General features: G+C 36.1%; 1 protein-coding gene and 2 long non-coding RNA genes across 4 annotated transcripts in view; all 3 read right to left on the bottom strand.

Moving 5' to 3' along the window:
• Nucleotides 1–24,773, bottom strand: part of LOC141368757 (uncharacterized) — a 69,917-nt gene that overhangs the window by 27,853 nt on the left and 17,291 nt on the right. The gene's annotated exons all lie outside the window — the stretch shown is intronic.
• LOC129454202 (uncharacterized) lies at nucleotides 1,143–2,510 on the bottom strand. Of its 2 annotated transcripts, none has more exons than XR_012371991.1 (3): nucleotides 2,362–2,510; nucleotides 2,146–2,284; nucleotides 1,143–2,075 (listed from the first exon to the last, which is right to left on the bottom strand). It is a non-coding gene; the product is annotated as an uncharacterized lncRNA (long non-coding RNA). The 2 variants fall into 2 exon arrangements; XR_012371990.1 differs by having other exon boundaries at nucleotides 1,143–1,474.
• On the bottom strand, nucleotides 3,018–10,447 carry LOC141368750 (uncharacterized). The gene is made up of 9 exons (XM_073872848.1): nucleotides 8,974–10,447; nucleotides 6,618–8,565; nucleotides 6,360–6,457; nucleotides 6,132–6,182; nucleotides 5,631–6,015; nucleotides 5,379–5,546; nucleotides 3,776–3,905; nucleotides 3,557–3,664; nucleotides 3,018–3,186 (listed from the first exon to the last, which is right to left on the bottom strand). The coding sequence occupies exons 2-8, from the start codon at nucleotides 7,654–7,656 to the stop codon at nucleotides 3,643–3,645; spliced, it is 1,893 nt and encodes a 630-aa protein (XP_073728949.1). The 5' UTR covers nucleotides 7,657–8,565; nucleotides 8,974–10,447; the 3' UTR covers nucleotides 3,018–3,186; nucleotides 3,557–3,642.

The raw sequence follows: 24,773 nt of genomic DNA, 5'->3' as shown, positions 1-24,773 counted from the left end.
AAAGCTGCAAATTAACAAACTATTAATAAACCTACCATATGTTGTAGGCATAAAAGTTATAAATTAGGAGATTTGTCATTTCGACAAAGGCAAACAATACACTGTATATTCACATAAAGCCATACCCACACTGCTGGTGTAGCCCACCTTTTGTCCTGAGACTTTAATATGGCATTAATGGCAAAAATGTGCTAGCTCACCATTAATTAGAAATAAAAAGGTTGGCAAAAAATGCATCTGAAAACTCACCAGATTGATGCTTTAAAATATGTAATTTTAAAAAAATTCTAAGGGGGAGCATGCTCCCGGACCCTAGAGGGGTAATATTCTTCTCATCTTTTTCACCCCTGACCCATTTTCATGCCTGAAAGGTCTCCAAAAAATATTTATTTTGGAGTTAGTTGAACCAATGTTAAAATGAAAGCTATTTTACAATATACATATTATTGGTTTCTGTAGGAAAAAAGAGCGGGTGGTGGCAGCGGAGCTCATTGGGTGCTCAGCACCCCTAAAGCTCTAACCCTAGAATCGCCTCTGTTTAGCACTATAGGGGGAGTTGATCACAAATGAGCAGTGTCTTGGTCGGTTTTTACTATTATAAGTTCAATAAACATTTATCACACTGACTGATAACGCTACAATTTTGCCTAGTTTTTATTTATAGACAGATTTAATGACAAACATGTGCATAATTAAAAGAGGGTAAAAGTCTTAATAATGATCTGTTTGCCCTAAAAAAACAGAATACACTTTGACTTAATGGCTTTAAGAAGTGCAAAATGTTTGGAGTGAGATCTTGTTGCTTTTATGTTTTCCCCAGCAGGTGTTTCAAGCACTTCAATCATTTCTGTGGCTTTAGCTTAAGTTCATTCTAGATTCATTTAAGGCCAATTGCAATTATATTATCATAAATATATATTACATGTATTTCGTAAAGTAATGTACTTTTAATCAGCTCTTAACTTTATGTGGCATGACGAGGGGCTTGGGGGATAGCTTCATGACGAAAGCAGCGATTTTACATAAAATTCCGACTACGCCACCCCGGGACTTACACCCAGGGAAATATTCCTTACACCCAAAAAGGGTGGAAAGGCACACAAGTTCGTTCCTCTTTAAATAGAGTGAGCAAGAGACATGGGTATAGTACAAAAATACATTTTATTTAGACAAAATCCTTTAAAATGAGCACTCCCAACATACGTCAGTCACTCCACTTCAAAATGCACAATCACCACAATCAAATCTCAAAATGAGAAATTAATAGAAACAAAACAAAACATACAAACCAGCAGGGCTGAGGTTCCCAACAGGAGAAATTACTTTATCACGACTCGTGTTTTACAAAAGGCACACACACACACCCCACTGTGCACTCAGACTACACAACCACACACGTCAAGTGTTACACAGCACGCCCTGAGGAGGAAGCACCACCACCGGAAAAGCTCCATCACCCGTGGGACCCCAGCTCCTGCAACAAACCAAAATGATATAAATAATTTATTCACTCAAAACAAAAATGGTGACGATCAGCCTTATTTCACCAGGCCGACGACCACCACAGACAGTAAAAGAAAATAAACAAATAATTTGATAATTAGTTAAATTAATTATACCAGTCCAAACCACCTGTATGTAACAGGAAGCAAGTATACAATATAAACATGTACCATTAACAAGGAGTCAATTATAGGCAGAACACAGTTCTCAGGAACCAACTACATGAACAATCCTATGTACTAGCATCATTGGGTCATCTGAGCGAATTTTCACAGACACAGGGGTTGTTCGTCACCAATAAGGGAAAATAAACAAAAAGAAACACAATGATGATGATGCATTAAAAACAGCCAATGGAGAGGTACTCGTTCTCACACAGAGCACACCACGGCTCTGTGATGGTCACATTAAAAGTGGAGCGTTAGTTCTAGCCGCTCAGCAGAACCAGACAAGGTACAGTCCCACGTGTAGCAGTGCAGCTAATGACGTTGTTAGCAACGGTGCAACACCGTAATGCGAGAAGCAAAGACACAGCGCAACGGGAGACACGGCACAGAACGAAAGGGAGACTCCTACAGTAAACAAATATAATATTAAAACTACACACAACTCAAACATTAAGACTTCGTGCTAGACACTTACCGAAAAGTGGCATCACCCCAGACTATTTACTGTTTTGAGGCACAGGTTAACCAACAGCAGGAAAACCCTAAGCCAACTGAGGGTACACCATCACGTACACAACGGACAGCACAAGGGCACCAGCACGACAGACAACACACTAAAACCAACACAACATTACTTTTAAATGACAAACACATTAAAACTGCTAACCATAGCGTGTTAGCAAGAACTCACCTGCCGCTAACGTTGCAAACCCCCAGGGGGGAAGTCGGACATGACGCATTCAGAGCAGCAGCCAATCACCGCTTAAAAGGGGACTGCCACTCTCTGATAGGCGATACCAGCTGTCAATCACAGCTCACCTAATCCTGCTACATTTACAACAAAAATAATAGCCAACAGCGATAACAGAAATAGCTGCAGAGTAGCAGTTTACATAAGATTACCACAGATTTAAATAAAATAAGTTAATCAAAATGTCTTGATTGAGAGAAATCATGCAAATTAAACTAAAACACAGAGTAATGAAGGGTATATTTTAAGGTTTAGTTCAAGTGTACTTACTTATTTGGGTTAAAACAGCATCAGGTTTAACATTGTGTCTGATTGGATTTACTACGTTAACTCCCAGTATTTTATACCAAGATCAAGGGTTTGATATTGCATATGAAAAACATGTACATAATTAAGCCAAGTTAATCATTTTGTTCAAATAAAAAATTAAAAAAGCAAATTAAATCATCTGCTAAAGAAAAGTCTTCCATATTCAATTCAATTTTATTTATATACTGTAGCACTTTTCACAATTGTTTAATTATTTCAAAGCAGCTTTACATTAATAAACCTGACTCCCTAAACTCCTAGGAGAAAAAAAACCCTAGAGAGCCAGACATAGCTGATTATATAGAGAACTTACTATATATTAGATACTTTATTTTACAACTTTAAAATACAAAAACATTAAGAATTAAAACATTTTTTTTATGTGTTCAAGGATGAGACGGGATCTGCATCAGATGTTCAGTCAGCGGTCTGTGTTCATGAAGTCTGAAATACAACCTGAAGATGAGAAAGAAAGAAAATGTCAACATTTAATTTTTAGTCATTATATTTATAGTATATCTAGAACCTTAAAGCCACAATATCAGTGGCGGCTCGTAACTGTTCATCCGAGGGACGCTAATTTAAAATAAGTGTTTGGAGTGTCATGTGAGTTGCTTGCGTTTTTAAAATATTTGTTTGTTGCGTCATGTGATCCATGTGCATCAAGTGTTTTGTCAAAATAAGTGCCTGCTGCACACACGTCAAAACCATTTATGATAAAAGAGACGCTCACGTTCACAAAATACAAGCAAGACCCTCCCTTAACAGTAAACTTTGATTACGCACGAGATTATGCGATTATAGTTAAAAAAGCATTCATTCATACCTCCTTTAAACTCCATACGTCTCAGGATGATGAAAACAGCATCTCCAATCATTTCCCTCTCCTTCAGTCATTCAGCTTCATCCTTTTCATTTTTGTGTGGATAGTGCCCTGTAGAAAATGTACATTTAAAAGTAAACAATCTTACTATACAACTAACTACACAAAATAAAAAGCATGTAATCTGCAAAATGCAGTTTCCTTCTTGAAAAGGTCTGTTACCTCATTTTGTATACGAGTAGCTCTTCTTCGTCAGACTCAGTTTTAAACCAGTCATGATCTAAGATCTCCTTGAGCGTCGGACGATCACTTGGATTCTTGGCCAGGCACCATCTTAACAGATCATAGATTTCTGTACAAGATTTAGGAGAGAGCTGATTAGTCATCATGACACACAAATGGCAATAATGATCACGGCATAAAGAGACGCTTTTGTTGTCATTTAATAATACTGCAAAAAAGTCTGTCTGTCTGTCTATCATCTAAAGGGACCCTGGTTTAGGGCTGGGTATCGAACGTCGATACTTTTATGGTATCGAACAAAAAACTGCAATACTATGAGTATCGAAAATGATTTATCTTTCAGTGCCAAATTTCGGTTTCAAAAGCCAAGCGGCTGTGTCTGTGTGAGCCTGTACTTACGTGTAAGGATCTAAAGCGCCGGCGATTGGCTGTCCACCACCACGTGACGGGGAAGATTTCGGAAGATACTCACAGTCACCCAACACACGTGTAAAAAGGATACAATATGAGAAATGTACAGAAAGGCTTTGTGACAGTGTAACCAATTCAGTGAGCGCAAGTATTGCCGTGCTGTCTCCGTGAAAGTCAACCAAAACGGCGTTTCTCCTAAAGTGACGAGGGGTCTCAATTTAAAGCACGCGCGCAGCCTGTGTCTCTTAATGCTTATGAAATACTCGCGCCTGTCTCTCCGCATCACAAGACTTCATGCCCTCGTCTCCCAAAATGGACGATGCGTTTTAACCTATTTTTTTCAGTCTATGGTTTAAAGTTAAGCAGCCCAACACTGCTTACAAGCCTGGCTTGTTATTTAAAACAAACTAAAATTCAATTTAACGCATTTGCTACTCATTTTAAAAATCCCAAATGTAGGCTATTTAATATTTTGATAATTATGAAGTTGAGTATTACAGTTCTTTGTTAACAAAAACAAACAAACATGCATAAAAATCTTCCCAGTAAAACTTTTTACTTTTTGTCAAAGTTGCAGCAAAATGAACCCACTTATTTAAATTCTGCTAGTTCAAGCTAAAGACCATTTTCATTTCATAAAATAAAGCAGTGTTAGTTATATTCTTAATTTCTTTATTTTTGTTTCCTTATTTTCATAAAACAAAAACAGATAAGTGTGTCTGCTGGCACACCCCTATCCAAAAGCACAACCAGTTTTATTAATAATGTTTCCCTGAATGAGAAGTGTTACCAGAATTTGTTTTAAATAAGGTGAAAAATAAAAGTTTTGTGTTTAATGTATTTTTGTTAATGTTTAAATGGATTTGAAAACATATGGTTTTGGGAAAAAGTATCGTTAGGAACCGGTATCGAAACGGAGGTATTGAAATTGGCACCGGATCGAAAGATTTTAAATGATACCCAGCCCTACCCTGGTCACTGACAGACAGTACCTCAGGTTAAGATGATGGCACAGTGATGTAATACATCAGCGAGCCACTAAATGACTGTTTAGCTAAACACAATAAAATCTAACATCTTGCCAGACAGACCGTATCCTCTGATAATAATATTTATTGTGGATTTGATCAGAGACTTTGTGTGTGCATGTTGATCAGTCATTTTCACTCACCCTTTGATAAATCCTTCTCAGTTGTCCCGAAATGAAAGTTCTTTAAATCATAGGGGTAATCTCCAAGCACCATGAAGTACAGCACAGAACCTAAGGCCCAGACGTTTGCTGGCACGGCGTGGAATTTCTGAGCCTTGTAGATCTCAGGCGGGGTGCAACATGGAGCTCCTGTACACAAAACATCGTGTTGAGTCATTTTGTAAAAGAAACAACAGTTTTCAATACTCCGCTATATAAAAAAATGCAGCTCACCCGTAAAGTCATCGGTATCACAGACATCATCATGCGTCAGATAATGTCCAAACCCAAAGTCAATTAACTTCAGGGTCATTGTTGATTGCTGCACCAAGAAGTTTTCGAGATGGAGGTCGGTGTGGAAAACTCCATTATCCAGACAATGTTGTACTGCCAGTACTGCCTGACGCATGAGATGTCTTGCTGTACTTTCTCTAAGATTTTCTTCACGAAGAACAAAATGCAACAAGGATACGCTGTGCAGTGGGTACTCCAACATGAGCGTGTAAAAGTGTTTAGTCTCGTACCAGTCATACATCTGTATGACATTGGGGCATGAGGGCGCTTCTCCTAACTTAAGCATCAGCGCCACTTCTGTTATAAGTGGTTTGGGGTATCCAGGCTGGACAAAAAATGGTCAACAAATTACAATTAGATAAAACATCTTGTATTGGTGCGTAATCGCTATACTGTCTATTTTCTGTTTAGTTCAATTCATAAAATTTTATGACAACTTACAATCTGAATAGTGCGTTCATTCTTTCGTTTGTTTATTTGCTTGATGGCAACCTGTAAAGAGAAAAACAACAAAAGTTAATTTCTCTTGAGCTGACTGAAGCGGCTCACCTGACACTGCACACATAACTTTAAGGTTTAAGAATCTACAAACTTTAAAACATGGTTTAGATCAAGTGGACATACAAATTTCAGCAAACATTGTGTTTGATATAAATACGAGTGCATTACCGGAGTGTCATCCGATATACGGATCCCTTTGTACACTCTGCCACCGCACCCTTCCCCAAGCACTTGATACAAAAGTTGATATTCAGAATCAAAGGGCTCTGAAAAACACACAGAAAATGATGAGGTGACAGTACATGTTAACACTCATATACTCACAGATGAAAGGTACAGCATACATTTCCAGGTACAGAAGAATATGATGAAGAAACCATTTCACACATTGTTGCAAAGTAGGAGTAATGAAGTCAGTACACTCACCTCTAAGCAATGAGCGATTAACTCGTTTCTTCTCGCTTGGCGGTTCAAAAGCTTGTTGAACAACATCTATAACTTTTGGCCTGACAACTTTATCATCTTCTGGCGAGGGATCTCTGGGATTTTCAAGGACTTTTGGTGGGGTAATTTTAAATTTAGTTGGGTTACGAATCCAACCTATTGCGGGTTTTCCAACAAATTTTCGTCTGCGAGTTTTAAATCTCGCTGGGATAGGATCCTCAAAATCTTCTGGCAAGGGATGTCTGGGATTTTCTAGAGCTTTAAGAGCTTTTGGCCTGGGATTTTTACAACCTTTTGCCTCAGGACTTCCAACATCTTTTGACCCAGGATTTTTTGCTTTATTTGGGTCAGGATTTCCACCACCTTTTAACCCAATATTCTCTGGAATGGCACCTAACGTCTGTAGCCTGGCATTGGCTGCAGCGATGCCACCAAAACTGGCCAGATCCGCACCATCCATGGCATCAGGAATAGCTGGATCGGCATCTTTTTTCACTTTACTCTTCCCTTTTTTACTCCAAGGGTTGTGAAATGAGCGGCTCTTTGAAGCCTTTTGTTTTTGTTTCTTTAAGCCAACACTCTTCGATTGAGAATCTGCCAGATCAACAACTTCCCTGGCATCAGGGATAGCTGGATCGGCCTCAATCTGTGAAGTCGGCATCGACTCCACTTTGCCCCTCCGGAAGCATCCAAAGAAGCGTTGCGTCAATGTCATGCATTTATCCGGACGAATCTTTGGTTTTGATTGGGGGCCGGCCAGAGCAGGAACATCCATGCCAACAGGAATATCTGAAATAGCCTTGGGCTGTTGAGTTGGCACAACAGTCACTTTTTCTCCCTGGAGGTTAGATTTGCGGCTCTTTGAAGCCTTTTCTTTCTGCTTCTTCGGACCAACGTAGGTCTTTGACTGTGATGCAAGATCAACAACTTCCCTAACATCAGGGATAGCTGGATCCGCTTTAAGCAGGGGAGTCGGCACTGACTCCACCTTGCCCCTCCAGAGACAGTCAAAGAATGCCATTCGTTGTTTTTCCGGTTTGATCTTATTGTTTAATTCAGAGCTCGCCAGACCAGCATCATCCTTTACATTAGGATTAGCTGAATGTGCATTAAGCTGTGGAGAAGACCAGAGGTGGGTCAGACAGACAGATGGACAGACAGACAGATAAATGTTTCCATCCAAGGCTTTTTAGCAAAAAAATGCTTAAGCGCATAAACGCAATGTCAATACCTCAAAATACATATATATAAAAAAATAGCTTTAACGCAATAAATGTGATGTCACATGATAGATCTTCATCACGCGCAACCTCTGAAGGGCATAACAGCAAACAATAGGCGCTCTTATTGCAGCCTGAGACTTTCTGTTTTGATTTGCAGAGTCGATCCTCCATATACACAGAGGGTACGCAATCTGCACTGAACTTACTTCATGAAGTGCTGAAATGTCAATCACTTATCCATAAAATGATTCATGTTTATTCTCCTAAATATTACATTTTTTCTCCTCATATTCGGGTCCCTTTGGTGAAAGCACATTTATTTTAAATTACCAAGACCACAAACATCAGACTCGACCTGGCTAAGCTTTTATTGTAAGAGCATTAGAGAAATTAGGTAGATAATTTGCTCAAGATCAGATTTTTTGTGATACACCCAAACTAATGTCGCTTTCATCATTCGTGATATCACCACGGACACCATTTTAGCACCATTTGAATAGAAAACCTTTTTTACGCATATTCACTTGGTCGATAACAAAACCTGGATGGAAACATGTCTATAAATGGACAGATAGTTGTAGTAAATGTAATGATGTAACAAACCTCTGAAGGAATCAGTGTTTCCACTTTATCATTATGAAGGAATGGGCGCCTTACAATATTCCATCCCTTCTTTAATGATTTCAATAATTTATTCTCACATTTTTCTACACCAAAAAAGAAAAACAAAAACAAATGATAAACTATTAGAAAATTCATTATGACAAAAGAGAATGACAAAGAACCGTGGTCAGTAATAATACTTAATAAACACATTTAACAAACTGTCCACCCAGATACTATTTGATTAAATATGTATATGTAATTGAGTATCTAATTCTTTATAACAAATTCCTAAAAATACAGCAATGATTATTGCATTAATAATGCTGTTAAAATAAGAGTTTAAAACACACTAGAAAAATGGTCTAAACTTAATATCTTATTGTAAGATGCTTTATTTTACTGACATTAATGTAGTAAGATATCAGTATCTGCAAGGGCCAACAAAACTATTGAGGAACAAACATGGTACAGATTTAAAGATTGTCAAGAACACAAAATTTCCATCTGACCTGTGGGGCTGTTCGCCTCCTCAAATGCAGGAGTAAACTCCTTTACTCCTCCTCGTGGATGTGAACTCCCGGCGCGTCTGTCTAACAAATGTCCGTTGTTCGGGACAATGTCAGGGACCGCACTTGGTAGGACAAAATCCATTCCACCATCATCACATCTCCATCCCAACACTGCAATTCAATAAATAATGTTATGAAATGAATGCTTTAACTGAAGTGATCAATATGTGTCTAAAACTTGTCACTTATTTTAATCTATTATTTATTCAACTGTACAAAATAATTCAATAAAGTAATGCCTTCATTTGAAATTATAATTTTTCTTTTTGTCTAAATTGTATTGAAGCCGACAGAGAACATGCATTAATATTATTTTTGCTTGCTTGTTTTCTCGTGATCATGACTTTATTTTCTGGGGATCTCGAGATAACAAAAAGTTGTTATCCTGACAATCCAAATGTCATAATGTAATTTCCTGTCCATAATATTTAGTGTATTTTAAAGTGAACTGCTGATGCATACGTGTAGCTAATAATTACATTAAAACGTATAAGATATATAAATAAGAGCTGTCCAAACTGAAAGGAACTTGCACTGACATATCTTAAAATACATCAGTGCCCTTTGTTTTGCCTCAAAATGCACACAAGTAATGTTTTTAGTAACGCATGTTTGTTAAAACTAGTTATATTTTCTAAATAAATTAAGGCCTAGTCCTGGTTTAAGATATCTCTTCCTGGGAAACCACCCCATAATGTGTGTGAATTTAGGGACCATCTTCAAAGTAATAATGTACACGATTCTATCTTTAATAGTAATTAACAATTATATTAATAACTATATAAGTAAAAGTGTACATAATAGCCGACAACCATATGAACACAGTTGGGTTTGTGACTGTTTGTTGACTAAAAGTTATTCCATTTAAATGCTGTATAAAGTAGAAACGTGTATATTAAAGAGTAACTTTAGAGACGGTCCCTAAATTCACCACTATCAAATTGTCAACTACATACTGACGAATCGATTTCATCTTAAACGAATCCCTGGTCTAAGTAAAACCTAATTTGTTCATCCCCTAATTTACCAAAATATACCTCTGCTGTCTTCAAACAATACAACCCGTTCATGTACATACATATTAAGAACCCAAGAGCTTTCATCACATCACAAAAAATACAACTTTTGTTAACTTGAGATAACGAGAAATCAAGTTGTGATCATGAGAAAACAAGCAAGCAAAAATAAAAATAGTACACAACATTGGCTTCAGTAAATGAACAAAACAGTCTGGATAACAACAGTATGCACTGCTACCTATTTATTATGTTATACATCCCTTACGAAAGTGAAACATTTACATCCAACAAAACATGGTTAACGGTACTTTATTAAAACCATTGTTACCACAAAATAACCCTGGTTTTGCTAATAGTACTCAATACACCAATAAACATGGTTACTACACTTTTACCACATAAAACCATAGTTAATTATCGTGAGGGATATTAAAAAACAAGACCTCATACGCCGTAATTCTTATCTTAAATTGTGAGGATTTTTTATTAATTTTGGTCGCTTTTTGTTAAATTAATGGAGCTAAAATTTGTTTGCGTATTCTGCCGGTCAAGAAAAACGGCGGGTAAAATATCAAGTACACGAGCACCACCTGGTGTTTCTACATGTACACGTGCATTAACAACACAATAACTTTATGTAAACTTATCAGCATGAAATTCAGACTTTTTGCTTTAACTCGCATCTTACCTTTTTGGCGTTTCGCCTCATGTGTTGGATAAACATCCACCATCTCCTCCTCCTCCTCTCCTCCTTCAAATGGATTTAAACCGGCAGCGCGCCCGACTTGTGACGAAAGTCCGAAATCAGGGACATAGTCAAAGTTCGGCACAGCATTCGGCAGATCCATATTTTCAACATCTGCTCCTTCCATGTCCTTGTCGGACAATGGTGTTACAGGACGAAACATGATGTGAAAAGATAACTGCAGACTTAACTGTGCTTAGACTCGGTTCACAGAGGGTTGAAATCTAAGTAAACTGTCTGTCCGTACACAGTGCGTCAAGCAGTTTAAAGTTGCGAACTATTTGAAAGTCTGCAAATTCACTTGATAATCTGTACAGTAGCGTTCGGAGTCAACCAAAGGCAAGCGTTCAGATCAGTCAAATGATACCAGTTTCATCTGGCTGAGCGTTTTATAGGCACCGATTGTGATGTCATAATGTCTCTATGACAACGATAAGTTCTACAGTATGGTTGTCATGGAGTTTAATGACTTTGTTCTGTTTACGGTTCAACTGTGATGAGTTTTATATATATATATATATATATATATATATATATATATATATATATATATATATATATATATATATATATATTTATGTCCCCTGTGTTGTTTAATTAAAACTATTTACAACATTTGGACTTTTTAATTGTAGATATATATATATATGAATAAAATCTCTTTAATATGTCTTAATGCTTATTACTACTTTTTAAAATGTATTTTACAGTATGTATAGATGCTATTTTGTATTAATATATTTAGACCTATTGTGTTATTCATTAACAACCACTAGATGGCGCTATGTTAATTACCAGTAATGTTAAAAGAAAAGAGTATTAGTCGAGAGTAAAACACAGACATGCTCAGATTGTATGGAGATTTTTTTTAAATCATCAAAAAGCATCAAAGGTCATATATTTTAATGCATGATACATACAAAATTTTTTTCATTGCTCAAAATCCTTCACACGTATCAAATAGTTAAACACTGGCAAAAACAGACATTAAGTTAGCTAATAATTCCTCATCCCTTACAGCAGTTGAAGCATCAGCAGAGTTACATATTGCTGGGTTTACTGCAGGGTTAAATTCACTAAACACTACTTAATATTAATTCCCAAACACATTAAAGAACATTTGACATGTTGACTGATGAAGAACCACCACAGAGACTAAAGGGTCATGGTGGTGGACAAAATACTGTATGAGATGAGAGGAAAAGATCTTTAAAAATGTTTCCACTACCAAACAAATTTTGTCTGCCCCAAACCAACTTTATGCAACAATCTCTTATCATTGGTCAGATAACATGAAGCCTAAATTAACCTCCTGAACCCGAGCTTTGGTTAGACTTTTTTTCCAGATTTTTACCAGCTATTTTGGGGAACCACTAAATATAACCAAATATTTTTCTTTGAACATGAAGCAGTGTATTTGTCCATGTTTGAATATAACAGGTTCCTGTTACAAAGAATTAAGTATTATGATGCAAACAACAAAAACATTGATGTCCACATATGTGACATCCAGGTCTTAGGAGGTTAAATGTGGCATAAAACAACTGTAAATAGAGAAAATACCTTATTTTAAAAAATTTACCTTATTAAAGATATCAAGATTATATTTTTTACATTATAGATTTTATGTAGAAATCTCTCAAACTTGCTTCACTGATACTCTGAACTTTATTGAACTACATCTAAACACAGTTTAAAAATTATCTTCATTCACTGTTATATTTACCTTTAAGCTAAAGAAGACTGTACCATATACCATTAATCTATATAAAGCACTGTACCATACCACCAAAAACATGTTGAAATCATCTTTCTGTTAATGCTATTCATTTTTATCACCACTAGGTGGCGACTGTAGATCAAACATGCAGTCACTGTTTCATTTCTCTGCAAAGGTTTGAGTGGAGATGAGCACGTGGACCTGTGTGATAATAATAAGAGATTATTCAAAGACATATCACAATGAGGATAACTTTAGTATAGGGATAAACATTCCCTACTGAAAAACAGCTAAAACCAACCTAACCTAGTTGACCTGACCTCCCAGTTTGGTTTTAGCTGGTGTAGCAGGCTGGTCTTAGAAAGGTTTTAAGAGCCCACTTTTAGCTGTTCAGATCGAAAAACCAGCTTTACCAGACTGAAAGCTTAGAAGAGTCGTCTTAGCTCCTATACACCGGTGCCCCACGCCTGGCAAAGCTGCATACATCTGGTTTTACTGACTGGTCAAGTTAATGGGTCAGCTGTTCTTCCACCCTGACCAGCTAGAAAAGTGTCCAAACCCCCTTTAAATCCAGCCTGCTACACCAGCTCAAACCGGCTGGGAGACCAGTTAAAACCAGCCAGCCAGCTTAGGTTTGTTCAGAAGGGTTATGCATGTCTATTGTATATTTACTGTACCTTGGGCATAAAACAGGTAAACAATCACAAATTTACAGGATTAGCATTGAGTTGCCAAAACCAAACCAACACTCTGAAAATGGCTAGTTATTTTTTAACCCATAATGGGACCTTAATATTGGACAGACCACGTGCTGGGTTAAAAATGACCCAATGTTGTTTTGTTTTTATGCAATAACTGGGTTGTAATAATAATACCCAGCATTGAGTCAATTTTAATCAAGTGGTCTGTTCTGTCCAATATTTACCCAACATGCTTTAAAAAAAAAATAATAACCCATCCATTTAAATGTGATCACTTGTTGGTACCATGAAGCTGATCTTCAACTCAAGCTCTGATCCTAAAGCTAAGATTAGTCCACAAGCGTGTGCACATAAAGGAATGATGTTTGTCTTCAACATGGATAGGCCAAATTCTGTATATTTCCCAGTAATCATTTCTTTATTTATTATCTTTTTTTTCGATTTACAATACAATATTGTAATACTTGTGTCTCATAGCAGTACATAATGTCATCCATCATGCAATGGTAGTTCAGTGATAGTAATCATTTCAGTAATCATGCACAAATATTAAGCAAACAATATACTGTTTCAAAGAAAGTTTGCCGATACATGACAATTAATGTGTTAATGCAAGTTAAACAAATACAAACCTGTAAGCCAGCACTTTAATTTTTGAGCATTTTCTGAAAATCATCATACCCAAAATAAAATCCCTGCAGCTCTTAAACCCTATAGACTATATTCATAATTCTAGTCTTGTTTGAAACTAGACACGTGACACATTGTTGCCCAATAGTCATAACAACTCCGAGTAGAATAGGAACAGAGTAAAAACAAGGTAAAATATACATGAAATGACTTCCGATTTCTTTGAATAAATAACATTCACAAATTTATGAAATTGTCATGTCAAACACCTGGGGTCAGTATAAAGATAAAGATAAACCATGTTGTGATTCAAATTCAAGAATGATTCTCCAAAAAATGTTGTTTTTTTTCAAACAAAAAAGAAAGAGCACCACATACTACATGACTATCAATTCAAAACTTATCTGCACACAAAAGCAACTATTTCAGACAAAAAAACATTATAACAAAATACTTGTTATTTTGAATGTGGTCGCTCGGGAATGGACTCCAGATCAGTTGAAGGCCTATTTTACATCACAAGGAGAAAACACACACACACGTGCGCGCGCATATGTTTGCCAAATAACTTATGCATATAATGCTCAACATTGCTGGTAATACTCATATTTTCCCCCACATATCTTATTTTCTTGTTTTATATATATTTTATGCATCAGATTCATAAATATGCATTTATATAACATGTCATAAAAAATGAACCCATATAAAACTCGTGCCTTAGTCATCTCCACTGTTATTTTTATAATCAAAAACAGCTAACATGAAACAAAAAAATGTAAATACATGATCAACATAACAAGACAAACTTAACTTTTACAACTTACTGTATCGGAGCAGCAGCTTTACTGATCGATGCATCTCTGTCTCTCACACTCTCAACAAAAAAAAGTAATCTACAGTCGACGATCCACAATTTAGATGTTTATATCTAACATCTGGAGAAAATCTGATCGTATCTTTAACTCTGAGCTAACGTTAGCCACAGCACGACGCCTCTGTGTATGCGCAGATCTGCGCAGATGTCGCATTTTACAGACGCAAATTGAATCCCTGTAATCGTTTCGTGATTGGTTACTACCCCATCAATCAAAACGTTGCTGAATAGGCATTGGCTGGCTTCATTTTGACTTCATCCAGTCAAAAACTAAGGTGTGCAAAATGACACCTCGCTTAGCCAATGTACGCTTCCTGTATTTTTAAGTTCTCAAACCTTATCTGATTGGACAAAACAGAAACATAAGGTGTAGTTTTGCTCCGAAGATTCTAACGCAGAGCAGAAAGCCTTACCTGGAAGATATATGGTGAAAAATGGTACCCCTCAGGGCAGCATCATTGGTCCAATACTCTTTACAATTATGATAAATGATGTATTTTCTCAAGTGCAAGGAGATATTGGTAGATGATTATTTGCTGACGATGGATCACTGTGGAAAAGAGGAAAGAATATAAAGCATATTACAAGAAAAATACAAGAAGCAGTTGAAATAGTAGAGAAATGGTCATATTCATGGGATTCAGATTTTAAGTAGATAAAACAAAATCAATAGTGTTTACTAGGAAAAGAGGCATACTGGACACAGAATATGGTCCCTGATGCTGACTTGTCAACGTGTCTCCTGTCTTTCTTTTCTTGGGGTCCCCAGAGAGCAGAACATCATCACCGGCCTTAACTGAACATACTCGCACGCTTGCGATTTTGGTCGCTCTAGAACCTACAAATGAGAACAGTACGCATAAATGAAAACTCATTGAAAATAAACATAAAAACATCCAGTTTCTCCTCGTGATAATTTTTTTAAACCAACAGATCAATGGAGTCTCAGTCTGGCCAACATTGATCAATTAGGTACTTCATTGATTTTGAATTTGTATCTATTGAGGCAGAAAATGGCAAGTATACAGTGTAACAAAAACAAAACAAGGTCTTAAAGTTACAGAAGAAGTAGAATTATACACAGATCAGCCTAGGTCTAATTCGGATAGTAAGTCACTACTTTTATTTTCAAATACAAACCGTTTCATTGAGACGTTTTATCATGATGATGTTTTGATTTGTCCTTTCATCCTGTTAACATCAGTGCATTTATAAAGTTAATGAACAACTGTAAAACAACGACAAAACCCTATAAGAAAAACATCCAAAGAGTTACCTGCCCATTGGTCTGGGGATGGTAAGCACTGGAGACAGCATGTTTTATGTTCAGTGAACTGAAAATGCTTTCATTGAGCTGCAGAGGAATCATTGATTAAATTTGCAAGACTGGAGTAAATGTAAACAAGAACATATTTTGATAGAAGAATATAGGGGTGTGCATTGGTACTGCCCTCACAATTCGATTCAATTACGATTCACCAGGTAACGATTCAATTTGATTCGATTCTACGATGCATCAGAATTCTACTGTACACAACAATGCAAATTTTTAATCAGTCAAGTGCAACTATTCTCAACAAAAACTGAAGCTTAGCAGCTTTAAGACAATTATATACCTGAGATGAGAATTTACACACAGCGTAAGTCTTGTCTAGTTTCCCATTAACTTCGTAGAATCCGAAATGTGCCCATATGTCCACTTTCCATGGAAAACTATGGGTGCGTTTTTGTTTACCCATCTATCACTGTCATCTCTCTCTGCCTCAGCCATCTTGATTGTTGTTGTTATGCCCCCAGATGTAATTGAAACTTCACAACTTTATTGTCCACTCGAGGCCAGAAAATAAACAGTGACATAATCGATTATGGCACTTTGCTGCATCGATGCTGAATCGTGCATGCGCGCATGGCGATGCATTGCCGAATCGATTATTGTTGACACCCCTAGAAGAATAGTGGAAAAAACGTTAAAAATTTGTTCCTACCTTGTTAACAAATTCCTTCCCTTGGACTGTGATGATTTTCCTAACCATGCCGAACAAGTACAACTTTGTGGTTACTATTGCAGACACCTCAGGTGCTGTCTTTGATTGCATGGGCTCTGCAATCACCCACTTGGTGTACAGGTCGGTCATGGTAAGGACATACTTGTTGCTGCGTGCGGTTTCTGGCAGCAGTCCAATTAAATCCAAACCAAGCACCTCCCGAGCTTCTTTCACCTGCATGGCAGAGAATTAGCATCAGTCAAATGCTGGTAAAACTGCACACACGCTTGAAACTAGCTTGTTAGTCTCATCAGTATTCCAAAACACTGTAAATTTTACCTTAATTGAATGCAAGACTGGCACAAAAGTCTTAATGGGATCATTTAATACGCAGCGGTGACGAGATCTCACCTAAAAAGCAACACAAAATGTCTAGAAAAGTAGCCAGTTGAAAAAGGTTGGTGAGGACAATAAACATAACTTTTGTGAAGAAGGTATCTGACAGCTGGAGGTGGGAACAGATCTTAAGTACAGATACTTGGATAAAAAATAAACTGGATAAAGTAGATAAGTCTAGTATCTTACTCATTCTTTTACATCGTGGATTATTGTAGACCAGTAGTAGCCAGCAATTACCCTGTTTTGAGTGCCTCTGACACCACAGTGATTGCCAGTTTCAGGGTTATTGTGGCACTCCTCGAGAACAGACAACTTCTCTTCCTCTGACAGGACAACTAGACGCATGAACTGCCTACTGGGGCCGATGTAGAAGAGTCTGTCGTCTGTTTATAGAGGGAATAAAGAAAAGATTAAAAAGATCATATTAGTAACTGATATCTGACTAAAAAATAAACTACATTAAGGTCAATTATTTATTAATACTCTGCTAGAAAAACAATAAAAAACATCACATCAATTCTTCAGATTTTATAAACTGATTGAAACCATTAAATTATAATTATAAATATAATGGTTATAATGGAAATTTTATTGGTTGTAACGCAGGGGTGCTGAACCCTGCTCCTGGAGGACTACCATCCTGCAGACTTCAGCTCCAACACACCTGTCTGTAATTATCAAGCAACCCTGAACACTTAATTCATCCTAAGAGCGCTCAGACTTCCAAGAAGAAATTAACTGAGACGGACAAAACCAGCAGGAAAAGTTTAGTCCTATTATACAGATTGACCCCATTCTGACCTGGAGATAGAAAACAAATGACTTCATGATTTTAGTGATAGTTAAATATCTATATGATGATATAACAGCACTTATGCGTGATTTACTTCTCTCAATATGAAATTTAAGTAAAATCAGCAACAAGATTCATTAACACAACATTTATGTTTCATTTAATGTTTGTTTTAAAACTCTTGTTTTATTAGATTTTGATCACAGATCAATAAGCCGTATCTTAGTTGTCATCTGACTTTCACATAATCTTTTATACACGTTTACAAAAAATCCAGATATTTATTGATTTGTTCATGATTTCTCCTCATAGCCTTTATATTTTATTCTTTCTTCTTACCCTTGCAAGGACAGCATTTGTCATCTGAAGTCGGTTTGAAATCTGACATTTCTCCTCGATTGAAGCCATTTTACTAAGAGGACAGGAAACAGAAGCTCTGATCTTAAAGAAAAAACAGAAACTTGTTATCAGCCATAATGAATCAGCGAAACGTTTATATAATCTGACGACACTTAATCAGATAAAATATGGATGAAGTGTAGGGGGTGTGGGGTATTTTAAACACATGCTGTTTTCACAGTAAACTTGGCAAGGTTTCGTAAAGTAAGCACACAGCAACAAAAATGTAATCGAAAATTTATTTCACCAACATATTTGGCAAAAGCATTAATGAATAACAAATAAGTTTTCTCTTTTATCGACCCTTCATGAAGTGCCACCAAAGGACGATTTTCAACAAGTTGTTTAACTTGTGAAATTTGTCTTCAGTTTGTGTAACAGATATACCTGGATGATCTACTGCTTCCGGTGGGATTTCTAAGTATCTCAAGAGACCAGGGCCGGCTCTAGATATTTGAAGTGTTGGAGGCCCCTCGCACCCCTCTAATTTTCAGAATAATGTGAGAAAGTGTCATGATTTGTTTTTCCTTCCCTGTAAGACATCATTTAAGCACTAACGTCAGTTATCAAACATGTTTTTCCCCATTACTTTTCTTTTTTATCAAGGCTATAATTGCATATTTGCAATAGATTAAATCTATGTTTAGAAATTATGCAAAGCCACATGTGTTAAACATTTTAAGACAGGTAAAATTCGTTGTTGTTGATGCAATAATTTATTTAAAAAAAAAAAAAAAAAAAACAAAAACTACAGATGAACACCTCTTAGACATTATTTCAGTAAATGAGCATCTGTATCTATTGTTTTTTATTTTAGCTGGGGTTTCCCCTCTTATCGAACCAATATACAGTATACAGTTATCTATTATAGACTATTCATATTATGTATTGCATTGCGTCATATATACCTTAAATATCCCTACAAATCACCTGCTACAGGAAGATAAACATACAAGCAGAAAATTTTTATTCTTGGATCATTTTTTAATAAAAATAATTGCTAATATTGACTCATCTTGCCAGCACGGGTCACACATGATTAACAGATAACATTTTCTTTTATACTTTATACCGTAAATGCAAAAACACTTTAATTTAATAAGATTTAAATGTACAATACAGAGAAATGTGCAAAGATCCTCAATATAAGACCGTCATAGTTATCACTCAAGTGAAATAAATAATTTTTCACAGATTAACTTTTTCTTGTATTCACAAGATGCATCTTTTTAAGTAAAATCAGCAATATTTATCATAGAGATAGAAAATGACGACTTTCTAATACTTGCAGCTCAATGCAGGCATAGGCGGAGCTTGCAGTGGAGCAGGCCCTTCATTGGCTAAAAGGATTTTTATAAAATAAATGATATTCCACAACAAATGTGCATATTAATTTAGGTTCTTATACATTTCAAAACGTTACTTTTTAAGATGCTTTGTAAAACAATTGTTATTCTGTTAATAATGTGTATTTATCAAAACGTGGCAGTGGCCCTCGGTAAAGTCGCTTTTATCCAGCCGTCCAATCACAATGGAGGAGAGGCGGGACAAACAGTACATCGACCAATCGGAACATCCTTCCTCTACTACTGAAAAAACATAAAAGTTAATATATCTTGTCGATTACAATATATAACTGCCCGTGCTACCACAATATGAGTACGCATTGATTAAACAAATTATCTGCAAAATCTGATAATTATAAAACAGTATTTCCGCGGAGGTTTGAATTAAAGCAACCAACGCACATAAGCGCCTCCAAAGCGCCCTCAAGCGGTCATTTTTTAGAACCGCACCTGGCGTGTGAAGCTTTGGTGGTTTATTTATCATCAAGATTGTTATATAGAAATTAATGAGCTAATGTACTGTTCACTGTATACATTTTCCGTTTCGTTTTTGCTTGTATTTTAAATTAGACATTGTAGTGAGTGTTTTTGAAGTGAAGAAAATGTCCTAAAATTAACAGATTACAGTGTATTTTATACTGTAGGGGTTCTCAAAGTCCGGACTCCGGGTCGGATCCGGACCCGCGTCCACTTCATATTACAAGTGCATTCATTTATATGTGACTGATAAATGTGTGCATTTGCTACTTTAAAAATTCATATTAAACTTGTAAACAATTCGTTTAGTTTTTTTTTTAGATTTAAGAGCATTCCTGGTCCGAAAATAAAACAAGTTATTTAAAAATTTCCTGTGTGACACTGTTGCCATCACACCCAGATAATATGCACAGCTACTTCATGTACTACGGCTTTTGATCAGTAAGTCCTCATCGATCTGAAATCACTGTTGGTTTGAGTCGTTTAAAACATGCATTTGAAAAAGCAACACTCGTCAAACATAATCTTTATACATATTCTTTATCATCATGAAAATACCTGAAAAGGTTTGAAGAACAGCAATATAAATATATCCTTAATTTCCTGGAGCTGCGTGTGTCTGGTTCTTCGCATGTTAAGTTTCCGCCCGAGAGCGCCCCCTGGCTTTTGGATGTAGCGGCAATTCAGATTTGGACCTTTGAATGTAAACTTTGAGAACCCCTGCTGTATAGGGGAGACCGGGGTTGGTTGTCACAATTTTTACTCATGCATGAATTGCTCATCTTAAAAAAATCTTTCAGCAGTAATTCCTACATGAAATGAAACTTTGGACTCTTGGCTTTAAATGTGTATACTTTTTACTTTTCGAATGTATTGTAACAGGAAGTAATTAACCATCAAAGACACTCTGACACAATGTGACAACCAACCCCATCACGGGGTTGGTTGTCACAGGGTATGGGGTTGGTTGTCCCTATAGTGATTCAATAGGATTTAAGTGATACATTGGGATCTGAAAAGATAATGAGTAACTTTTTAGTTTTTTAAGCTAGAAACTTCAAATAAGTTTTAATATGAATTCACCCCTATGATAATTGTTATTAATGCCCCTTATGTTTAAACAATGGGATTAAAGTGGGTGATCAGTTACTTGAATAGGCTTTATGCCCAGCTGCACTATGAACTCTAGCCAGCTCCCTGCCTCCTGTCCGCCACCACTGGACAAACTGACCAATCCAGGTGTGTCTGATTATTGTTGTTGTGACTACTGAGGTCAGGCAGACCTGGATTAATCAGCCCGTCCAACAATGGCAGACAGGAATCAAGAAGCTGGCCGAAGTTCAGGAAGTAGTGCAGCTGGGCATAAAGCCCATTGTCTACTGTGTTGAGAAATAAAATGAAATAATTTTTAGTGTTAAAACCTCTTCATTTAATGCTTTATTTTATTTTACCAGCAAACAAAAACAAACAAACAATCAGACAAACAGTGTTAAAAGGTCTACATGTCCAATATTCTTATGTGACAACCAACCCCGCAAGCTATGTGACAACCATCCCCAACTGACTTCTTGACAAACATGCTAAGCTAGCTGCCACACGACTTTAACTTGATCACTAAAAGATGATTCAAAATAAAGCTACTACTTTTGGCTTTTTAATGAGTGTTTTGTTTTTGAATGATTAATATCCTACAAGCTCTCAACACAAAAACAACACCAACATGAAAATTTACTCTGACCCATAAAAATAAAAAATTGTCTCCTAACCTCAAAGTTTTATGTCTGCTCAGCAAAATTTCAAGTGCAAATGAGTAAGCTATTAAAGGCTAACAAATTGATATCAAAATTGTACCACAGCACCATGTAGTGTGTCTGTAATAAGCAGTGTGACAACCAACCCGTGAGACAACCAGCCCCGGTCTCCCCTACTGTAAATGCAAAACCACACTGAATGGTATAAAATCAGACCGGATTTTATTAAAGATTCCTGATTTAAATGCACAATACAGAGAGAAGATATAAGATCGAGACTGCCATTATAGTCATCACTGAACTGCAATGAATTATTTTTCAGAGATTAACTTTTTCTTGTATTCGCAAGATCCATTTTTTTACATTTTTTAAAGTAAAATCAGCAACATTTATTATAGAGATAGAAAATGACGACTTGCGGTGGAGCAGGCCCCCCATTGGCTAAAAGGATTTTTTATAAAATAAATAATATTCCAGATCAAATATACATATTTATTTTTATATTATACATTTTAAAACGTTTTTTTTAAGATGCGTTGTAAAACAATTGTTATCCTAATCCTGCTAAATGTGTATTTATCAAAAGTGGCGCGCTGTAAATCGCCTTTGTCCAATCACAATGGAGGAGAGGCGGGACAAACAGTACATCGACCAATCGGAACATTCTTCCTCTACTACTGAAAAAAACATAAAAGTTAATATATCTTGTCGATTACAACATATAACAGTCCGTGCTACCACAATATAATTACGCATTGATTAAACAAATTATCTGCAAAATCTGATACTTATAAAACAGTACTTCCGCGGAGGTTTGAATAATAGCAACCAACGCACAAAAGCGCCTCCAAAGCGCCCTCACGCGGTCATTTTTAGAACTGGCGTCTGAAGCTTCGGTGGAGTTTATTTAGCATCAAAAGATTATAGAAATTAATGGGCTAATGTTCTGTTCACTGTATATAAATTTTCCGTTTTGTTTTTAATTGTATGTTAAATTAGGCATTGAATATATGTTTTAGAAGTGAAGAAAATGTCCTAAAATTAACTAACCCTGTGATTTTTTTTTTTTTGCAATGCATATTCGGGTAAGCTATCTTAACTTTAATATAATTGTTGTTAATAAACTGTAATTTATAATGATTTTGCTTCAATATTTCATCACCATTTTACAATAAAAACTGTTTCTAAATACAGTGGGAGTCATTTCACTGATTATTCATATTATTAATAAAAACTTACAAATAATGTCATCATCATTCTTTACTTTTAACTTTTAATTTTTTATGATTTTCACAAAGTTAGTGTTTTATAAGTTGGGTAAGAGCGCCACTTAGTGGATGATAGTGGTAATATATATTGCTCTAAAAACTCGTTATTTGGCAGAGAAAGAGAAACCCATTATCATGTTTATATCTAACATTCAGGCTATATTATTTTAATGTAATCAATCAAAATGTTTCTAGTTTGTAGCACATGTTACTATGATATGCATGTTCTCCCTGTGTCAGCGTAGGTTTACTCCCACAAGCCAAAAACATGCAAGTTAGGCAAATTGGAGATGCCAAATTGTCCCTCCCCCAACCTGTGTCTGGATTAACTTGTGTATGAATTAACTTGTGTATGAATGTGTATGAATTAACTAGTTCTCACCATGAATATAGCCGTAGAGGCTGGAATGGCATAAAAAAGAAAGAAAGAAAGAAAGAAAGGTCAGTCTGTACCCCAGACTCAAATGTCAAGCTTCACCAATGAATGCAGGAACTTACAATCATACAATTGTTATGTTTAACTTAGACATGGATTTTAATAAATGTATGTAAATGATAATATATAAATATTCATATATAAACAAACTTTCCAGCATTGCTCAAGCAAATAGGGAGACAAACATTTGTTTTAAATGATCCAATAACACCGAGAGACTTTGAAAGATTTTTGTTGACTTTGTTGAGTTTTATTTGTCAAATGTTTAACTTAATGTTTGATTTTAAAACTCTTGTTTTATAACATGTTGACCACAGATCAATAAACCATTATCTTAAATGTCATCTGACGTTCTCATAATCTTTTATACACTTTTACAAATTGCTAGAATCCAGATATTTATTTTGCATTAAGAGCATTTATCATCTGAAGTCAGTATGAAATCTGAACGTTTCTCCTCGATTGATGCCATTTTACTAAGAGGACAGAAAACAGAAGCTCTGCTCTTAAAGGTGTAATGTGTAAGATTTAGGAGCCTCTATTGACAGAAAATGAATATATCATACATATCTGTGTTTTCAGTGGTGTTTATTGACCTTACATATAAAACAAATATGTTTTCTATTACCTTAGATTGAGCCGTTTTTAATTACATACACAGCGTTACGTTGCCATCATGTTTCTACAAAAGCCGTGAGCAGACAAACCGCTCTAGAGAGCTCGGCTGAATCCCAAACCGCCTACTTCCATACTATATAGTACGCAAAGTAGCGCTTATTACATACTATATACATAGTATGGAAGTAGGTGGTTTGGGATTAATCTTTTTCTTCTTCTTCTATGGATTTATTGGCGGGTCGCATACCAACTTTTTGGTGCATACCGCCACCACCTGTGCTGGAGTGTGAAGTGATTTCAGTGTAGTAGTATGTCGAAGATGTCCATATTCTTTTTCGAAGACCACTATATTTAATACATTTTAAAACTGACCTTATAATTTCCCCAGATCCTAGTGTAGTGTTTAATATGTAGTTGATTGAAAATTCTTTGCATCCCATTTCATGTAGCTTTCTTATTAACTCATTTCTTTCCGGTTCATACCTAGGACGGAATAACATCACATGCTCAACTGTTTCCATTACTTGACATATTTCACATAATCCTGCTCCATGTTTTCCTATAATATGAAGTGTT

The sequence above is a fragment of the Misgurnus anguillicaudatus genome, chromosome 11 (genome assembly GCF_027580225.2).
Source record: "Misgurnus anguillicaudatus chromosome 11, ASM2758022v2, whole genome shotgun sequence".
Lineage (NCBI taxonomy): Eukaryota > Metazoa > Chordata > Actinopteri > Cypriniformes > Cobitidae > Misgurnus > Misgurnus anguillicaudatus.
The sequence above is the reverse complement of the archived record's forward strand: the minus strand, read 5'-3'. Positions and strand labels throughout refer to the sequence as shown.

Coding starts and splice junctions, on each gene's coding strand:
- LOC141368750 (XM_073872848.1), bottom strand. CDS start 7,656: ATGGCATTCTTTGACTGTCTCTGGAGGGGCAAGGTGGAGTCAGTGCCG. Junction 6,016..6,131: donor ATGAACGCACTATTCAGATT/GTAAGTTGTCAT, acceptor TTTTTTGTCCAG/CCTGGATACCCCAAACCACT. Junction 5,547..5,630: donor TGATACCGATGACTTTACGG/GTGAGCTGCATT, acceptor TTTTGTGTACAG/GAGCTCCATGTTGCACCCCG.